This window comes from Falco rusticolus, chromosome 9 (genome assembly GCF_015220075.1).
Source record: "Falco rusticolus isolate bFalRus1 chromosome 9, bFalRus1.pri, whole genome shotgun sequence".
Taxonomy (NCBI): domain Eukaryota; kingdom Metazoa; phylum Chordata; class Aves; order Falconiformes; family Falconidae; genus Falco; species Falco rusticolus.
In genome coordinates, this window is record NC_051195.1 from 45,098,279 (window position 1) to 45,116,284 (window position 18,006).

Sequence of the window (18,006 nt, forward strand, 5' to 3'; positions counted from 1 at the left end):
CTTCAGCTGCCCCTTTTCCCTTCACCAGTTTCATTTACAATTAAATCACCACCACAGAGGAAAACTTCAAAGTATAATCTTATGGGTGTATTAAAGGCTCAAATATCAAAAGGCAAGCGCTGAGCCCTGCAATACATTGTATTTTGGATTTTGTGTTCCTTAAGCCAGTCATGATTTTTATTGGGTTTAATTGTGACTTTTGAATGTCTGGGATTGGCAATACCACCCTACTTTGATATGAAGGACTACATGGGGGGAAAGTATCAACATTTCATGGTACATTTACAAGGAGTGTGCACCCCTGTGTTACAGCCAGCATCAGGAACACTGCAGGTTCCTGACATGAGCTGTATTTGCGACTTTGCAGCTGTGACAGAAGGAAGCATCTTGGATGGAGAGTCTCTCCATCAGGTTAAGTCCTTGAGAAGTCAGCTCATTTACAAGTACCACAGAGGGCTGCTCCAAGATAAATGACCATGTAACTAACTCTGTGCTTTCAAAAATACTTGCCCATATGAGGATGTCCATGTCAGCTCAGTTTAAGAGGGGAAAGGATTTTCTTTACCAGAGCTTCATCCTCTGAAAAACCATATAGGCTGTACGAAGCGGAGCTGCCATCTCCAAGTCTAACTGGTTCTTCTGCCAGAATCATTGATCACACAGCTTCCCACATTAATCAAGAAACACTGTTCTGCAGGCAGTGGCATGCCTGCAGGACGGGACAGTTCCTGGGAGCCATAAAGTTTCTAAGAGTCAAAATCCCTGCAGCCACTTCCCTCCTCTGGCTCAAGGACAGTCTGGAATCAGAGGTCACACACTGAAGTTAGAACCTGTGTTATTTCACCAAGCCCTTTCAGGATGTCTGGGCAAGCTGCTTTTCATTCGGTTGATGGTCTAACAGACCTCTAACCTAGCAGGCATCTTTCTTCCCGCCTGCCTGCTTCAGCCCTTCCTCCTGGCCCCTTCCCTCCCACATTCACTGGGATCGGGATTGCCCCCAGCACCCACCATCCTAGTTTTGCAGACTCTTTAGCTGGAGTCTCACCCTTCCTTCAATCTCTCTACCTGCTGCTCAAGAGGAATCGGCCTGTTGCCCCATCTGCAGTCTATCTTTGTCCTCATTTCTCATTGCAGCAACATTACAAACATTAGGACTGACCATTCTCCCTGCTCAGGGCTGCAGAAGGGTTCAAACGCTCCAAGACTGCACTTGTTTGCTAAACATGATTACTGATAATACCATGGAAAACTCGCATGACAAACAGCAGCCTTTTAAAAAGGCAAGAAAAATAGTCAATACTTCTGCCCTTTTCAATGGATTACCTCAAATAAAAAAAAAAAAATCCTTGTGTCCCTTTTTATATTCACCAAAAAAACGTACAGCATTGAAAGCAAATAACTGACTTTCCTAAAAAAAAAAAAAAATCACCCATTACAGGATAATTTGATTAAGTCCTGCTTGACTTCTTCATACTTAAGGGCATTTTAGGCTGCCTAAGCAGAAAAGTTAACAGTCTAACCATGACTTAAGAGTTGCAACTTGACAACATTTCTACCCAGTAAACTTTCAGCAGGAAGCTTCAGAAGTTCTTTGCTATTTCTCAAGATGCCTAAAGCCGAAGTATGAAAACCCACCCAAATACTAATAATTAAGAACTTCCTGTGCAGATATTAGAAACATAATATAATATTGGAAGTCCACAGCAGTTCAATTTTCTAACAAATTGAATACAAGCAAGACCAACATTGCAACATGAAGTGGCAAAGGGAATCCTGACTGAAAAATCAAAATTCCTAATGGCTTTTACAAAAAAATTTTTAAATACCTATTTCACTAAGCACTCCGAGAAAGGCTCTGCATCAAGCACTCACATTCTTCTACTGTGAAGCAAGACTAACACCTGGCACCAAATTATCCATTTAGTTCTTCAGGATAGACTCATTTGATATTCCTTATATTTCCAAGGCAAAAAAAGAAAAAGCAAAAACTTTCAGATTATGCATGACAAAACGTCTGAAAAGAAAAACAGGCATGTACTCTGCAAGTCAAATCCTCCTCCCATATTATTTTTACTCATTGCTACATAAAAAGCCAAAGTGATTCTTGGATTGATGGCATCTCTTTAGAAAATGAATAAATAACTCAAATTACCAAATATTAGATCATTTCAACATATCTGCACATCACATAGTATTTGCTATGTTTACGGGGAAGCCATGAAGGCAACCACATCCACACACAGCTGACTACCTGAGCTTCCCTACAACTACTTTATATACAAAGGTTTTGTAGTAAGAAAGCCAATTCAGCTTTCTAAAAATACTGGTTGTTAAAGCACAATCTCCAGCAGCCCTTCTCTGAAGGCAGCGACAGGCTATAGCTTGCCTGTGTGCACAGATCCCAGATGGTCCCCTACATTCTGCTCGTTTCTGGTGCACTGGTTCCTACTGAGTAGGTATTTCCAACATCCAAGTGTGACTGTGCTCTGAAAGCAGCTGGAAGGGAACGGGAGAAAGCTAGAGGGTAGACAATGATTCATTCCAACTTTTACTTTGTTTGCCCCCCGGCCCCCCCCCCCCCCCCCCCGCTTTTTTTTTTTTAAAATATAACTTCCATGCAGAGTTCTCCAAAGTAACTGCTGATGTTGGAGCCTGCCTTCTGGCCTTGGCACTGCCACAGATACTTCTAGCCACATGGGAGGAAAAGCTTTTGCTACATGACTTTTTTTTTTTTTTTTAACTTTCAGGCCAACAACATGTTCTCATCTGAACATTACAGTTAATGAGTCCTATCAAGAATTTCTAACAAAAACTGTACATGAGTTTACAAATGTATTAACATATAAATAATGAGAAGCTTCCTGCCTGGAGCCTCCACAGTAGTCTTTTTGCTTGAGAATATAATACTGGAAGGGTAGACCCAATCCCTTTCCACAGCACCAGTCAGAGCTGGCTTAGTCCAGTCAGCCATTCTGCTCAAGCATCACAGGGTTTTTCTTCTTCAGTGCCTCTGGCTTCAATAAGCAGCCTGTCATTACTGTGCAAAAGCAAGAGTCCAATGCCTTTGAGAAGGAATCCTGCTGCTAAGAGGCCTGTGCCACCCGGTCATCGTTCTGGTCCGAGCTCTTGCTGGAAGGTCCGTTTCTTCTCCCGACAGTGTTTCTTGTGAGCAGGCCAGTCTTTCTGCTGGCATTGTGACCCACAGTACCTCGCCACCTGGCATCGGCCACAAATGTTGAATTCACGTAACTAGGAAGAAGATAAGACAGCATTAGCGAGCCTTTTTCAGTGCCAAGGAGCACCCCTACATCGTTTGCCAAGCAGGCTTATGACCAGGTCTTTTGCATCTACCACAAATACGAGCATCCCACCATGAGCGTCAGAGCATCAGAAGGCTTTGACATGATCACATTTGTTTGCATTTGCAGTTGCTCTTGCAGAATGAGCTTAATAGACAAAGTATTTGAATGCTTCATATTTTCTCACAATGCTACTGTTCAACTTCTGTTTTCAACTACAAGCATCTTAAATGCAAAAATGATTAGGAGAGCTGTACAAGCCCAGCCATTGCCAAACTTAGTTATCCAGGAAGCTTTCATATGCAGACCCAAATAAATGGTAAAGCCCACTTTTTCAAATAGAGGGAGTTTAAGACCATTTTTGCAAACATTCCCTTCCCCAAGAAAAAAAGTGGAACAATTTTAGCCTACTCAGCATTCGTTATCACAAGAAAAGCCCTTCTTATTCATAGATAAGGACATCTGTCTGACATCTCATTCTCTGACTCTATGTGTTGCTTCATTTCATCTACCTACAGCAAAGAACTAGAACTAGCTTTCCTCCCAGTTCTCCCTTGAATAAAGGCCACTCGAATTCACCCTCTCTCATGAAAGGTTAAGCAGGTTATTTTTTGATTCCGCTACCACGCAAAATCTCTTACAATGCTTTCTCCTGTCTTACACCACTGCTTGCTCATTCCTGTTCTAGGTCCCTAGAGAAATGCTTCCACCTGTCTTTTTGTACATTCTGCAGAAATCACAGTCCTCCTCCCAGTAAATCACTGGGTCATTTACTGTTCCAATTCAAAACTACATCTAAGCAGAAAATTATCATAGCTTCTGAAGACTCATGCCAAAGAAAACCTGAGCTAAAAAGCATTATAGTTTTTAGCAAATGAATGGCACATGTAAAGCTTTACATTTTAAGGAACAAGCCCCTGGACACACATGGTAGCCTGAGTCACTACATGCTTCCTTGCAACTCTTTCGAACACACCTGTTTTTCGATCATTGTGCATGGTGGGTAGTGACATTCATAATAAGTGCATGAGTTCTCTTCCTCCTCCACAACATCCCCGTTAGCGTTGTAATATCGTGTTACATTCAGTACAGGAAACTGCTCTTCTATAGGATCTGTAGGAAGCTGTTGGATTGCCAGCCAATACAGACTTTGTTCCCTGTAAAAAAGCAAGTACAAATTTGGTCCATAAATTCATAAGCATACAGGGAAATAGAGTCCAAATTTATTATAAAGTAAGAAGGGTTAACACTGTGTTTAACGTATTGAGCCTCAGACTACACATTCTCCTCATATACTGGATATTTTTAGGGTTATTTTAGCCCAAATGGAAAAGTAAAGTTAACAAGTATCTACCAAGAAACATTTTTATCAGGCAAAATTGTTTGTGTAAATGGCTTGAGGTCTGTGTCTTAAACTCCCAGAATCGTTGGCAGCATCATTGACATTCACTACGTCTTTTCAAAATCAGCTTAATGAGCTCTGAACATCCCTATCTTATGGGTGTTGCAAGTGCTTCAAAAGAAGAGTTTAGTGTGATGTTAAGTCTATGAAGACCCATATATACCAAACTATGGAGACCCGTAGATTAACCAAAATCATACTGACATTGAGACTTCAATGTGCTTTGAGTAACATTGATGCAACATGGCATGTTGGAAGCTCCCACAACCTACTAGTGAACAGCAATGGAAACTGATCCCAGGAACTCTTTCTGGTTTCAACCCAAATATGCGATTCCAAGTGTAACCATTTTGCAGCTGCTGGCTTCTACACGTTGTCTTAGAATTTTGGTGCCTGAGGATGAGAGCCACAAACCAGTAAAACCTGCAGGCTTAATTCAGCGTGCCCAGATGGCATCACTCAAGTGGAAGGGGAGGCAGGCTTCCTGTTTCACCATGGTGACAACATCTGGCACAGCGAGGTCTCTACATAATAACACCATGGGGTTAGATGGTCCCTTCACAAGTAGCATGAACCATAAGCATTAATTCTGTTCCCCAGGTGAGGAAGCTAAGGTGTACAGTGACATGTAAGTAGCCCAAGGTCCAACAGAAAAGGCTCTGCCACAATGAGAATAACTAAAAGACGACAACAATTTAAGAGATTTTCAGTATTTTGATGGCAACCCTCCGCCAGACATCAACATACCTTTGTTTGCTAGAGATTTCTTCAGCTTTGGGTTTCCACCCCCAAGGAACTAGGCGCAGATTGTCTAGGCGGTTGTCCACTGTCACTGAATTCAGATGTACCACCTGAAATCCAGGAGCAATCCCTCCCCGGTGTCTCTCCCTGGAGGAGACAAAAATAACTTGAAGGTCAGTGATAAACACTACTCCACAGCTAAAAAGCAGAGAATCGCACCAATTCCAGAAGATACGCCGCATTCTAGCCTGCTGTCTGGTGGCACCAAAACAGTCACAGTAAAACTTTGCAGCCAACAGACTACAGCAGCTACTTCAGATATATGAACTGCTAGAAGAAAGAGACTTGTTCCAGGAGGTTATTTCCATTATAAATGAGCCTAATCAAAAGACAATCATGGTATAGTATAATTATAAGCATATTGCAAAGAAAGTCCCAGAGATTCCAGTTACTGCAAGAGCATCTATATAATTATTGTGTCCCACAGAGTAACTTGAAAGGTGCCAATAGTCTTTTATTATTTAATAGGAAATTCTATCAGACACATTTATGCAAGTTCAGCACTGGTGTGAAGTCACAGAGTTTGTTATTTATGAAGAAATGTTTCTTAACAAGCAACAGGACAGAAGTTTCATGAAGTATGCAAATTTTTTTTGACCCTTAATTGTGTGTAATACGTGGAAAGTCTGCAGTGACTGCACGATTGACCAAGAGACAGCCAAAACCAGCTCAAAACCAAAGCAGGACTATTAGGAAGGAGGATAGCTGCACATTAAGTCCTAATGCGATTCTTCCCTACTGCCTTCTAAGAGTTTTCATTTTCCATTCCACCTTCTTTTCACCTCTCCTTTCTCTGTTTCATGAAGTATCAAGTTCACTGTCAAGCACCCTTATGCCTGGACAAGTTCCTGTATCACTTTTTGCAGGAATCCCCATCCCACCTGAAATGTAAGGCTTGGACAGAAATCGTGTCTCGGTATGTTTGCTAAGCCACGACTGATTTCACAGCACACAGAGAACATACTGGCAGCAATCAAGGCCAACGTAAAACTGACTGCTCTGTCTGAGGGTTACCCAGCATTTCCTCCTAGGAGACCATTCCAACAGCTACTTAAAGCTTTACCCAAGTCTAGTTTGGATGCTGTGTCCTGTTCAGCATTTACTAAATATTTCAGTTCAAATGGCTCACCCAAATTTGATGAGTTATCATTTGCCCAAGTTAAAAAATTCCCACTTTCCCCCCCCCCCCTTTACAAAGCTCTAGCATTATCCAGCAGAACAGGGATATTAATTTCAATGTGACTGACAATGAAAAATGTTGCCTTTTTTTTTGGTCAATATCCATCCAGATATGGCTAAATTAAATACCTCCGGGGAAAGAAAAACACTTGCAATTCACATATGCCCCCAAAGTTACTAGAATTTAATGAGTAGAATTCCCTTGGAGAGGCTACACACAGCACCCACACACAGCCTGTGCTCCAGCTCATAGCCAAAGCCATTCTTCCTGTAACCACAGCCCTGCACCAGAACAGAGCATGGAGCCTCCTGCTAAGGAGTCCTTTGGATCTCCACAGAACAGGGAGATGCTCTCCCCTTTGAAGGAGAAAGGAATAAAATCCTCCTTTGGGGAGGGGGGACAACCCCAACCCCAAAAAGCAAGCAACACACAAAAGCAAATAAACTATGGAAAGGAGTCCGCTGAAATGCCCTAAAGGAAGAAAAGCTGCTTTTGGGTTGCTGAAGAGATGAAGATGAGCATCAGTTGGATATGGAGACAGGGAAGGAGTCGAGGTTCTTAGACTGAGACTAGGACAAAGTGACGAGAGATGGGAGAGGTATGAATGAGGGATCTAGGAGGAGGAGACGGAAGTTCAGAGCAAGAGCAAACTGCGCAGGAGGGGAAAGGGAGGAGGGGAGTCTAAGACTGAGTTAAGAGTTTTTTAATGAATTAGATAATCAGAGTTTAAGAAAGGCTGGAGCTGGAGACAGAATTACAAGAGGTTGTTCCCAACACCAAGAAGTCACAGCAGAGTGGCACATACCTACCACTGCTCTGCACCCTCAACCCCCACAAGCAAATACTGACAAAATCCACTACCACAGTGAGCCCGTCTTCTTAACTTTGTACAAAACCACATTCATCTACATTGCTGTCAGGCTTTCTATTACTTCATGTGACAAAGGCCAAAGTAAATGTGGGAAATTAGGCCTTGTGACGACCAGTGAAAGTGTTAACACAATACCACTTGAATGAGATGCCACAATTAGTACTGGCACGTTCAGGACAGTCCTTTTTCTCTATACATTATGAAGCAACCTATGAATGCACAAGCATGTGCTGCTCCACTCCCTAGACCTACACTTCAGAAGTGCACAGCACAGACCATCTCCAGGAGTTAATCAGAAATGTGAAGGACAGGCTCATGGAAGAACCTGCCTTGTCCCTTGCAGAAGGGGACAGAGGACAGCCTCAGTAACGCAGCCGACTCTCCTGCAGAGCCATAGCTTCTACCTCCCCCAGCACACCCAAGCTCCTACAAAGCGCCAGGCAAAACACTTAAACCAAAACTCGTCAAGAGAATTAACTGGATACTGTTCTTTTTGTATTTCAGCAGCTAACTTAAGAACTGAGGCACACACTAGAAGTGCCAAGTACAGACAACAGCAATTCAAGTCAACAGGAACTGTAACTCAGTAAGTTATAGGCAGTATGATGGTAAGCACTCTAAAGGACAAAAAAAAATAAAAAAAGAAATCAGGTCTTGGATGGCTTTCTGAACATGCAGTTAGTGATACTTATGACTAATCTCTTGCTGCTGCTGTTCCCCAGGGAACATCACTACACCCAGCCAAAATACAGCAAGCTGGGATTTCTATACAGGGAACAGGGCGAGAAGATGACAGACTTACTCTGCAGGTCCCTAGCCAGAGACATTCAAATCCTGCTTTGGAGGAGCAACTGTCCACCCTGAAAACACAGCAAGCACAGGAGAGGCTGCAGCAAGTTCTTCCCAAAAGAATATCTGCAGCATTTGTGGATATTTTGCAGTTCCGTTTCCCATTTAGTACTGCAGCTCACTCTTTGTGCAGGTCAGCAGGGCTCCGAGGGAAGAGCAGGAGAAGGCCCCCTTCACTGCTGCAGCTTCGGTAGCTAACGCTTCCCGTTCTGAGGGCCTTACTATGTCAGCAAAGTTACCAGCTTAATTAAAGTATTAAATTTAAAAAAAAAAAAAATTACAAACCTGCTATACTTGCAAATAGCATCTAACACATGCCTCCTCACTTTATCTTAAACCAGAAGCATACAATCAGGTTAGTTTTTTCAGAGTGAGCTGATTTTTTGAGGTGTGTGTGGGGCAGAACGGTTAAATTACACTCCTATACCTGCAGTAATTCAATTTCCTTGCTTTTAATTTACCCAAGAAGTAAGACCGGCACTGGAAAGAGTAACGACTGGTACTGCCCCTCTCTTTCAAAGGCTCCAAACCCTTCAGCATTACTCCTCCTTGCAAAGGGAAGGACCTGCCATTAAAATATGTTTCTGTTTTGTTTTCAAAGCAGTCCCCAGTGCAGGTAAGTAAAACTGATTTGTTTAGGAGGGGCAGTAGCTACACAGCAACTGAAGTCAAAAGGCTTTCTGAAGACATTAGGAGACTCAGTCATGAAGGTACACTAACCTGCACTGTATCAGCTTGTAATCAAAGATCACAGCAAAACGTACACCCTCAAAGGGATCAAACTGAATTTAGAGGCAGCAGAGATATTTTGCAGTTGAAGCATTTGACTTTGCAACTTCAGAACTGCAGCTCTGCCTGCCTGGTTGTTTACACCCCGCCTTTGTGACTCTTAAAAATCCCTATTATGGACACGATCTCAGATTTTCTAACACCAGTGTATGGTGGAGTGACACAATTTGAATTACTTAACACATTAAAATTATTTCCTAATTTAAGTTAAAATAACCAGAAGAGGCAATGACAACGGGCTTTTGTCATTTGTAATAGGCAAATAGCTGGACTGTCCTCATCAAGCAGCCTTCAACAGTCAGCTGGAATAATTCTAAGGTGTCCTTTAGGGCTACTTACAGGCAACAATTATTACTGTATGAGGTTCAGAGTCAGCAGGTAGCCAACAGTGGTTTACGCCACATGGTGTAGCCAACTTCATAACAAATTTCACTGAAGTTATATATGCAACAAGATTAAACATTAACAGATACAGGTTAAAATCCATATTTAATGAGCAGATTGTAAATAATAGTAATAGTCTCTGACATTCTTCCTGTCTCCCTCCTCTGGTACAGAGACTAGTTTGGGGAATATAAAGTAATCTCCAACGATAAAAGCAAGCACAGCTATATCAGGCACTAATTATATTTACACTTCTAAGTATAGTTTATGGAACTGAATAGAAAACATGCTTAATTTCTCAAAAAAGCTTTCAAAAGAAGTTGCAGTTCTCTTTAGCACACCCGGTCTTTTTTATAAACCCATGAACATATCAAGAAAGAGCAACGTGTTGGCTCGCTGGATGAACTAGTCCCTCACAGAAGTGTAAGCTGGCCTCTGAAACTTAACAGGCAGCTACAAAGGGTATCAAGCACCAATTCTTAGAATATAGAAAATAAAATGTAGCAGTTGACATGAAGCATCACCACAGCATCACTCCAGGCAGCTCTCCAGACGGTCTAACAAAGAAACCCAAAGTTTTAAGTTATCAGAAGTTCTATCTCTCTCCAGCACTCTGCCAATTCTCACCAATGCCAATAAGACACACCTGATTATCATGGGACCGAAAAAAACCAAACTCTGTTAGTCTTCACCTACTAAATGGAGCCAGTACCCTGCTCCCCCATCCCCAATTGAAGTTTTAGTAGCATTTCTCAGATTTAAGCAGCGTCTACTTGAATAATACTCACCTATCACTGTTTTCCTTGTGTATAATGTTTTTACAGAGACTCAGCTGTTTGAGGGCTCAGTGCAAAACCAAACCACGGTAAGATCTATGGGCATCCCCTGTGCTGGGTCTCCAACTGAGCACAGCTGCAAGCCTCCTGAAAAGACTTAAACTACTACAGGCAGAGAAATAAACAGTGTACAAGTTGGCGGCAGCAAATGCCACCTTAGTGAACCCTTAAAGTATTGAGTTCTTCTTACGATACCTACCAAAGCAGCTCATGCAGGAGACGGCCAGAACCCCTTCCACGATTTTTGTCGAACGCATAAGCAAATATTTTAGCACCATTTCCATCAGCATCTACCTCCATTCGAGCCTAGAGAAAAGGGAAAGGCTGTGAGAACATCCAACACCTAGTGGCAGAGCACACGTTCCATGGGGATACGGGAAGGACCCAGCATTTAACACTTGTCTCCTAGAGGTCACTTGACCCTAATGGAATTTGAGTCGTTTCAAACCTCCAAGGGGAGCCAACCAGCTCTGCTATTGTAGTTTATGAAGATGGGAAAGGGAAGAAAGGAGGCTGTGCACAGCAGGAGCGCCGCTTGGACAAAGAACAGCGACAATCCAGTTGTGAGCCTGTAGGGCCAGGATCCATTCTCCGCTCTGGCACAGATTTTCTGTACAGCCATCAGCAAACCACCAAGGCTTTGTTTTCAGCGTTGCTTTACACCAATCTAATTAGGGGTGGCTAGTGAAAGGAGCGGGCCTGCCCTTTTTTCTCCACTGCGTAACTTTGCATTGGTGCTAATGCTCACAAACTGTACTAAGGACCAGACAAATTTAGGACACTTACGGTGTGCTGCCACTCTCAGTGATAGCACACACGCTTGCAGTGAGCTTCCACGGAGGAGGAAGGAGCAAACGTGGTGGTTTCTGGTAGCAGCACTGCCACCGCATTTAGGACTCCTAGGAGCAGCTCTGGAGTAGCCACTGCACTACAGGCACTTGGCAAAAGATGGTCCCTCCTCCGAAAAAGCCTTAGTTTGAGAAGATTTTGTAATCGAGAACTCTTTCCATTTCAAACCCTCGGTAGGATCCACTTACCCTCTTTCACTGGATGCCGAGAAAAAACATTTTCTCTGGTCCCATGGTAAGTTACTGTACAAGTTTTTCTCATTCAAGACTTTGCAGAGTGAAAATTCTTAAACTTTGCCAAACCCAGTATGACAGAAGCCTGATTACCGCTTCTCAAAAAGCATACCAATAGAGCGCTGAAAACAAAAAGCTATGTAACAAATAATTTTGGTTTAAACGAAAAGAACAGAACTTTTCCTGCTAGAAAGCATTCACGTCGCTATTTCAGTCATTTCAAACTCCCCCCCCCGCCCCAGTAGGCCAAGTCGCGGGGCAGCACGCTTCCGCACGCCACACAGAAAGGCAAAAATCCCCGCAAAACGCACAAACCCACCAACCTTCAGTAACGGCCCGCGATCGCCCCCGGCCCCGGGGCGGGGGGGGCGCCCCAGGGCGGGGGGGGGGGGGGGGGGGGCAGCGCGAGGGAAAAGGGGCAAAGGGAGGGGGGGCTGAGGGGGTGCCCCGGGGGGTGCAGCGCGAGTAAGACTGGGCAAAGCGAGGGGGCGGCCCGGGGGGCGCCCAGCGGCGGGGGGCGGCGGCCGCTCACCTCGAAGGAGTAGCTCTCCACCAGCGGGATGTCCTGCTCGTCGATCAGCGTGTACTTGGTCTGCAACACACCGCGCCCGCCGTCAGCGTGCCCGCCCGGCCCGGCCTCCCCCGCCCCCGCCCGCCGCCCCGCACCGGCCCAGCCCCCGGCCCACCGACCCCCAGCCCCCCGCCCCGCTCCGGCCCCCTCCGGCCGAGCCCGGCCCGCACAGCCCGGCCGCGCCCCCCCAACGCCCCGCCACGGCCCGGCGCCCTCAGGCCGCGGCCGCTCACCTTGCCGGCCACCCGGCCGAGCCGCACGATGCCCAGCTTGAAGTCGGTCATGGCGGGGCCGGGCCGGGCCGGGGTCGCCGCCGCTGCCCGCGCTCGCCCCTCACAGCCCCGCGGGCGGGAGCCGCCGCTGCCACGCGCCGCCGCCTCACGCACACCCGGGAGGGGGGCGGGGGGGCAGGGGGAGGAGGAAGAGGGGGCGGGGCTCCGCAGCACCCGCCCACCCCGCCGCTCTCCCGCCCAATAGCGTCGCGCCGCTCTTTGCGACGCCGCGGGATCGTCCAATCGGTGGGCGGCGCGGCCGAACGTCACGTGAAGAAGGAGGGGTGGGGGGCAGCAGCGCGCGGGCGCGGGCTCCGCGCGCGGGAGAGGGAGGCGCGGGCGGTGACGTCACGTTCGCGGGAAGCTTTGTGCCGCCAGCGCGGGTGAGCCTGGGCGTGGGGGCAGGGCTTAAAGGGGCCGATCGCTCCCGCGGGCCCCGGTGTGTCTGTCCCCCTCCCCCGGGGGCCAGGGCTCGCGGGGCGCTCAGCCCCGCCGCCGCCGCGCTGGGTGGGTGGGTGGGCGGGGGGGCCTCAGGGAGGAGGGGCGCGCCCACGGGCAGCGCCGGTGCGTTCCCGGCCACGCGATGGACGGTACCGGCAGCCCCCGTGCTGCGAGGACCCTGCCCGGTGCCGAGACAGCGCGGCCCGGCCGGCAGAGCTGCCGCTCCCGCCGGGTCTGCTCCCCCGGTGCCGTTTGCTGCCGCCGTCCGACCGCGACCGCAAAACTCGCTTCGACGACCAGGAAAACCGGCGGTACCGGGAAGTTCATCCCCGTGTCATAGAGCCCGGGGGGCCACCAGCTTCCCTGCCCGGAGATTCCCGGAGGGACGCAGCGGCCTCGATGCCCGGGGTGGTCACGGGGAAGGTGTAACAGAGGGGTTTGAGGTGCAAGCAGGTGGATAACGGGGGGCTGGCAAAGAAGCCCCCCACGTGCAGAGTGAGAAGCTCCAGGACGGCACGGCGGTGTCCCAGAGAACACCCGCCACAGGCGAGTGGGTTCACCCAGCACTAGGAGCATCCATCCATCCAAGGCCAACGCTCAACCTGGCGATGAACCTTGGAAAACTCCACTGCTCCCATCGCTGCGGCCCCACGGGCAATGGGAACGAAGCACCACGGCCACAGCACAGCTTTCCATCCCCCCCCACCACCCCCCCGCCACACCAGCTGAGCCACCCAGCTTCGGAGCCCGTCAGTGGGTACGTGGGCTGGGCTGGGCCCTGGCACTGCCACGGGCACCCAGCGATGGCTCCCACTGGCTGGGTGATGCTGCCCAGCAATCCCTTACCGCTGCGCCTGTGGCAATAGCGCCTATTTCACTGCAACCACCCACTACAGCACATGCCATACGCAGGGGGGGGAAGGTTGCCCCGTGGGCCTTTGGCACCCCACACCAAACTAACAAAATTCAGATTTTCTATCCTAAAGCAGGAAGACACAAGTCCCAAGGATTTGGCTTTTCAAGGCCCTGTTTTTCTCAGGGAACTGAGGAAGCCCCCTCTCCTTAAAGCTCATGAAGCCCTTGTTCCACCAGAGCAAAGGTCTCCCAAGGGCTCAGCGCCCCTCAGCATCCCTTTTCCTCATTTCTTCTGAAGGCACAGATCACCACAGTGGGAAAAAATCCTGCCCCTACGGAGCACAAATGCAGTTCCCAGGAAGATGGATTTTAAATGCAAAGTTAATGTAGGTTGTTCCTATCTTTATCAAGCCCTTTGCCTCCTTTTTAAGAAGGCTGGTTTGGGAAAAAAGAATTATTGGCAGGATAGCAACCTCCTTCCAAGCACTATGTTGCTTCTAGCAGAGCACGTGCCCTAAGGTAGCATGGGAAAGGTTCTGCATCCTGCCCCAAGAGAACTTCCCTGATGCAAAAGAAATCTTTTTTCCAATTATTTCCAGTGCTGCCAAGTGGGGGAGAGCCCAGAGGGCATGTGTGCTGCACAGGGCAGCCCTGGGCACCTGCGGGGCTGACGGCTCCCGAGGCTCGGGGTTCACACCAGAGCAGGAGATTCTTCTCACACCAGGGCCGACAAAACACTTCCTACAAGTTCCAACTAAAATTGCTGCTGGAAGGGGTGCTGCGATCCCCTGCTGGGCAGTGTAAGCCTTTGTGTGGCTTTGTCGTGGAATCACTGCTGACTTTCTGCTGGAGGGGACCCAACCACCCGCCCAGGGCAGCATTACGCTGAGCTCTGTGCCGCTCCAAGGATGGAGATTCCACCACCCCTCCGCATCCCCGCTGCAGCCTGGGACCACTTGTCAGAAGATTCCCCCACTCCCCCACCAGTCTCTGACCAGAATTTGTTGCAGCCCACGTCCTGTGAGGGGTGGGAACGGTGGTGGGATGCGGAGCACGAAGGCCCGCAGCCAGCCCTGGTTCAGAGAGCATCCAAGCGCTGTTCCTAGCTTGAAACGTGGCCAACCCCAAGCCAAGGAACTAAAGATGGCAAGCGCCTGGGGTTTCAGCCACGTTTCTGTTTTTATTCCGTGCCTGCCTCAGAAAAAGGCAAGAACAGCAGGAGGAAAAGCAAACGAAAGAGCAAAGCCCAAAGATCTGCTGCGTTCTGCTTCTGTCACCTGCGCTGGCCCTATGCCAATCCCAGCTGGCAAGACTCCGGACCACGGGCACAGCTGCCCAAGCTGTGGAAAACCAGACAGGTCCGTCAGAGTTTGTAGGCAAAACCTCACAGGTTCTGCAGGGAACTGCAGTTTCTGGGGATACCTGGGTCAGGCTTTGGTCAGTCTTGGTTTAGGAAGGAGGAGGGTCCAGCTCTTCCCTCCGCACCAACAGTCACGTGCTGGGATGTAATACTGGTTTGATTTGATAGAAACTAATTTTTTGTCATGCCTTTCCCTGTTTCACTACAGCCAGCCCTCAGTCTCTGTGGCCCTCAAGTCACCAGGGTGATGTACCTGCATTTCATCAGGGAACAAAGGACAAAAGTAGATTTTCTCTGAAATCATCAATGCACTGGTCAGCCCAAACCCCTGCCCCCACACATCGCCCCTCCAGCAGCCCCTGACCCCCTGCTAAATGCCCAGCCTTTCTCCAAAGGTCCTGGCAACTCTCCTCTGCCCACGGGCTCAACACGCAATTACAGAGCTGTTGCTTCATTAAACATTCCAGACAGCAGGACCACGGTGGAAAACGGACATGATTCGCTGTTTCTTTTGGCTGGCCTCCATGCTGACCTGGCGTTTTGGATCTTGCAAGGACAGGTTAGGAGAATTCTTCCCCAGGGTCCCCCCTCCATGCCGTTTTACCTGCTTCACCAGTGGGTTCCGATGGCAGCAGAGCAGATTGGAAACTGGGTCCTAATGAGAGCAGCGGTTTGTTGTTAAATCTGGGCAAATACAGATGATTCCTGAAGATCCCACTGCTAACACAACGTGCATTTTATGCTTCACAAGCAGGAGGAGACACATTCCTACAGCATGACTCCGCCACATGCACGGAAGGCTCAGCCCAAGCCTCACTCCTGGCTTGAGCTAGAGCTAACACCAAGGTTTAGCTCCACATCCAAGCAGCCCTCAACTACAGCTGCTTAGGAGTTGGAGCACCTTTTATACTAGAGAACACCACATTGCTTGCACGTACTTCAGAAATAAACATTTATTACTACAGGTGTACACCCCCTCCCATTGAGTTTGAGATGGAATTCACTTGGAGACTTGAGTTTTCCTCCTCACAGAGGCTCCAGCTCAGCCAGCACCTGGTGTGCCCGGCACAACGGCAGTCAGTGCTGCACTCAGCCAACCACCAGCTGCACCAGCTTCTTCCTACAAAGGACTCTGGCAGATCCTGGGGAATAATCCAGACCCCATCCATCAGATTTTAGCAGCCCAGCTAGTGCACATATCACACGCTCTCCTACACACCCCCGGAAGCATTAGAACTCTATTTTTCTTTCCCCAGCTCCTGCAACACACACCTCTCCAGTGCTGCTCGCTGTAGTAGAGCTCCAGCCAGGGAGTTTCTCTCTGGGGCTGAAAGTACCCTGTAAGTGTAACTTTGAGAGTTATTTGCAGAACTGAAGAGACATTGGCAAGGAAAAAGCTGATTGAGTACCGTCACCGCTTTGCAGAGGAGGAAAACACACCTCACAGAACATTTTTCCAACGCCAAGGCTCACACAACTCACCATCTTGGTAAGACCTTGATCCCCTTTCCCTTTAGAAAACTAGACCTAAATTAACATTCATGACTCCCCCCCCACCCCAGGACACCATCAGCCCTTAAGTAAACTGCAATCACAGTGCTGCTATTCATCAGGCTTTTAGTGATACCTCAGGGTCACCTCAAGCATTCTCCTTGCCAGGGTAATTTCACTTTAACAGAGTGCTCAGCCTGAAAGCCCACACTGTCATCCCTCACTGTGCTGCCCCAGGGGAAACCCCAGCCTTCCCTGGAAACAGAACAAGGTTTCCCCAGGATCTTTGGGGGACTTTGCTTCTATCTGCACCCCACAGCTGTACCAGCTGGACAGAGCTCTCAGGTGCCAGAACCAAATGTCAAGTATCTTGATGTACAACAATTCCAAGCAGCGCCTGAAACACACAGGCACCTCCGCAGAGGTTAAGCAGATAAATGGGCTGAGCCCACGGGCTCCTTACACCCTCAGCACTGGGCGAGACCCCTAAGGTGGTGCTGGCAAGGCCCTTAAGTTTTACCAAGAAACGCTCATTTTGAATAAACAAGGCTAAACCTTTCACTCTTTCCTCACTGTGCTTTTCAACAGCTGTACTCACACCCCTACCCTGATCCATACCGTAAGGGGCACCGGCGCCTCTCACCAACAGGCATTCTCTCCAGTAAGCCAGTTGCCTTTCCTTCAGGAAGGTGCCCTTAGTAGGGGAAACTCCTTTTGTCCGCAAGTGGCAGCTCTCCAGCAGCAGGCTAGGTCAGCACTCCTGCAGGCTGCAGTCATTTGCAGGAACAGCCACAACACTCACCACTAATCGCAAGTTTTGCGGCTCAGCCCGGTTTTGGAGCCCATTTCCTGACAAGCAGCAGCACTGGATTTACAGAATGCCCATGCCAAAAGAAATGCAAACACATAAACCAGCTTTTTTATTTCAGAGAATACATCAGGACCTGGAGCAGATGATGCAGAGGGGCTATAGGCTTTGCTTGCCCCGCTCCCCCAGTTTCACCGTTCAAGGGATCAGGAAAAACATAAGACAGGGCCCTGTTACAACACCCTGAAGCAGAGAGGACCACAGGGTCCCACCTGCAACCAGCATACCTGCTCCTCTTCAGCGATGAAATAAAATACAATAGTTCAGCTCAAGGACTAGGATGTGTTTACTTCTAGCTACCAGAAGAAAAATCCAGTGTCCTCTGCTCTAAGGCAGAAGCTGAGCCATGAACCCAATCTGCTCTGCAACAGACCACCACGGTGTCACCTACACCAGAGGTTCTTCCTGGTAGCAAGGCACCGGAGGGAAGGGCAAGGTCCCTGTGCCAGGCACACAGAGCTCTCCTGGCTCCTGCGGTCCCTGGGAATGCTGACTGCACAGCCACACCTTTGATTTTATTTCCCACAGGGAGATTGTCAGAGCCCTTCCATCCTGCAAGCCCACGCAGCTGCCCGCTGACTCCCCCAAACTAGGATGGGGGAGAGAATCATAGAAGTGAGAGAACTTGTGGGCCGAGATAAAGACAGTTTAACAA

The 18,006-nt window shown here is 48.4% G+C and overlaps 1 protein-coding gene across 1 annotated transcript; it reads right to left on the bottom strand.

Annotated features, from left to right (window-relative positions):
• Nucleotides 1-1,934: 1,934 nt before the first annotated feature.
• On the bottom strand, nt 1,935-12,451 carry ZMYND19 (zinc finger MYND-type containing 19). The gene is made up of 6 exons (XM_037399478.1): nt 12,298-12,451; nt 12,026-12,085; nt 10,611-10,717; nt 5,449-5,589; nt 4,276-4,456; nt 1,935-3,249 (listed from the first exon to the last, which is right to left on the bottom strand). Exons 1-6 carry the CDS (start codon nt 12,346-12,348, stop codon nt 3,106-3,108), a joined length of 684 nt encoding a protein of 227 aa, XP_037255375.1. The 5' UTR covers nt 12,349-12,451; the 3' UTR covers nt 1,935-3,105.
• Nucleotides 12,452-18,006: the final 5,555 nt, after the last annotated feature.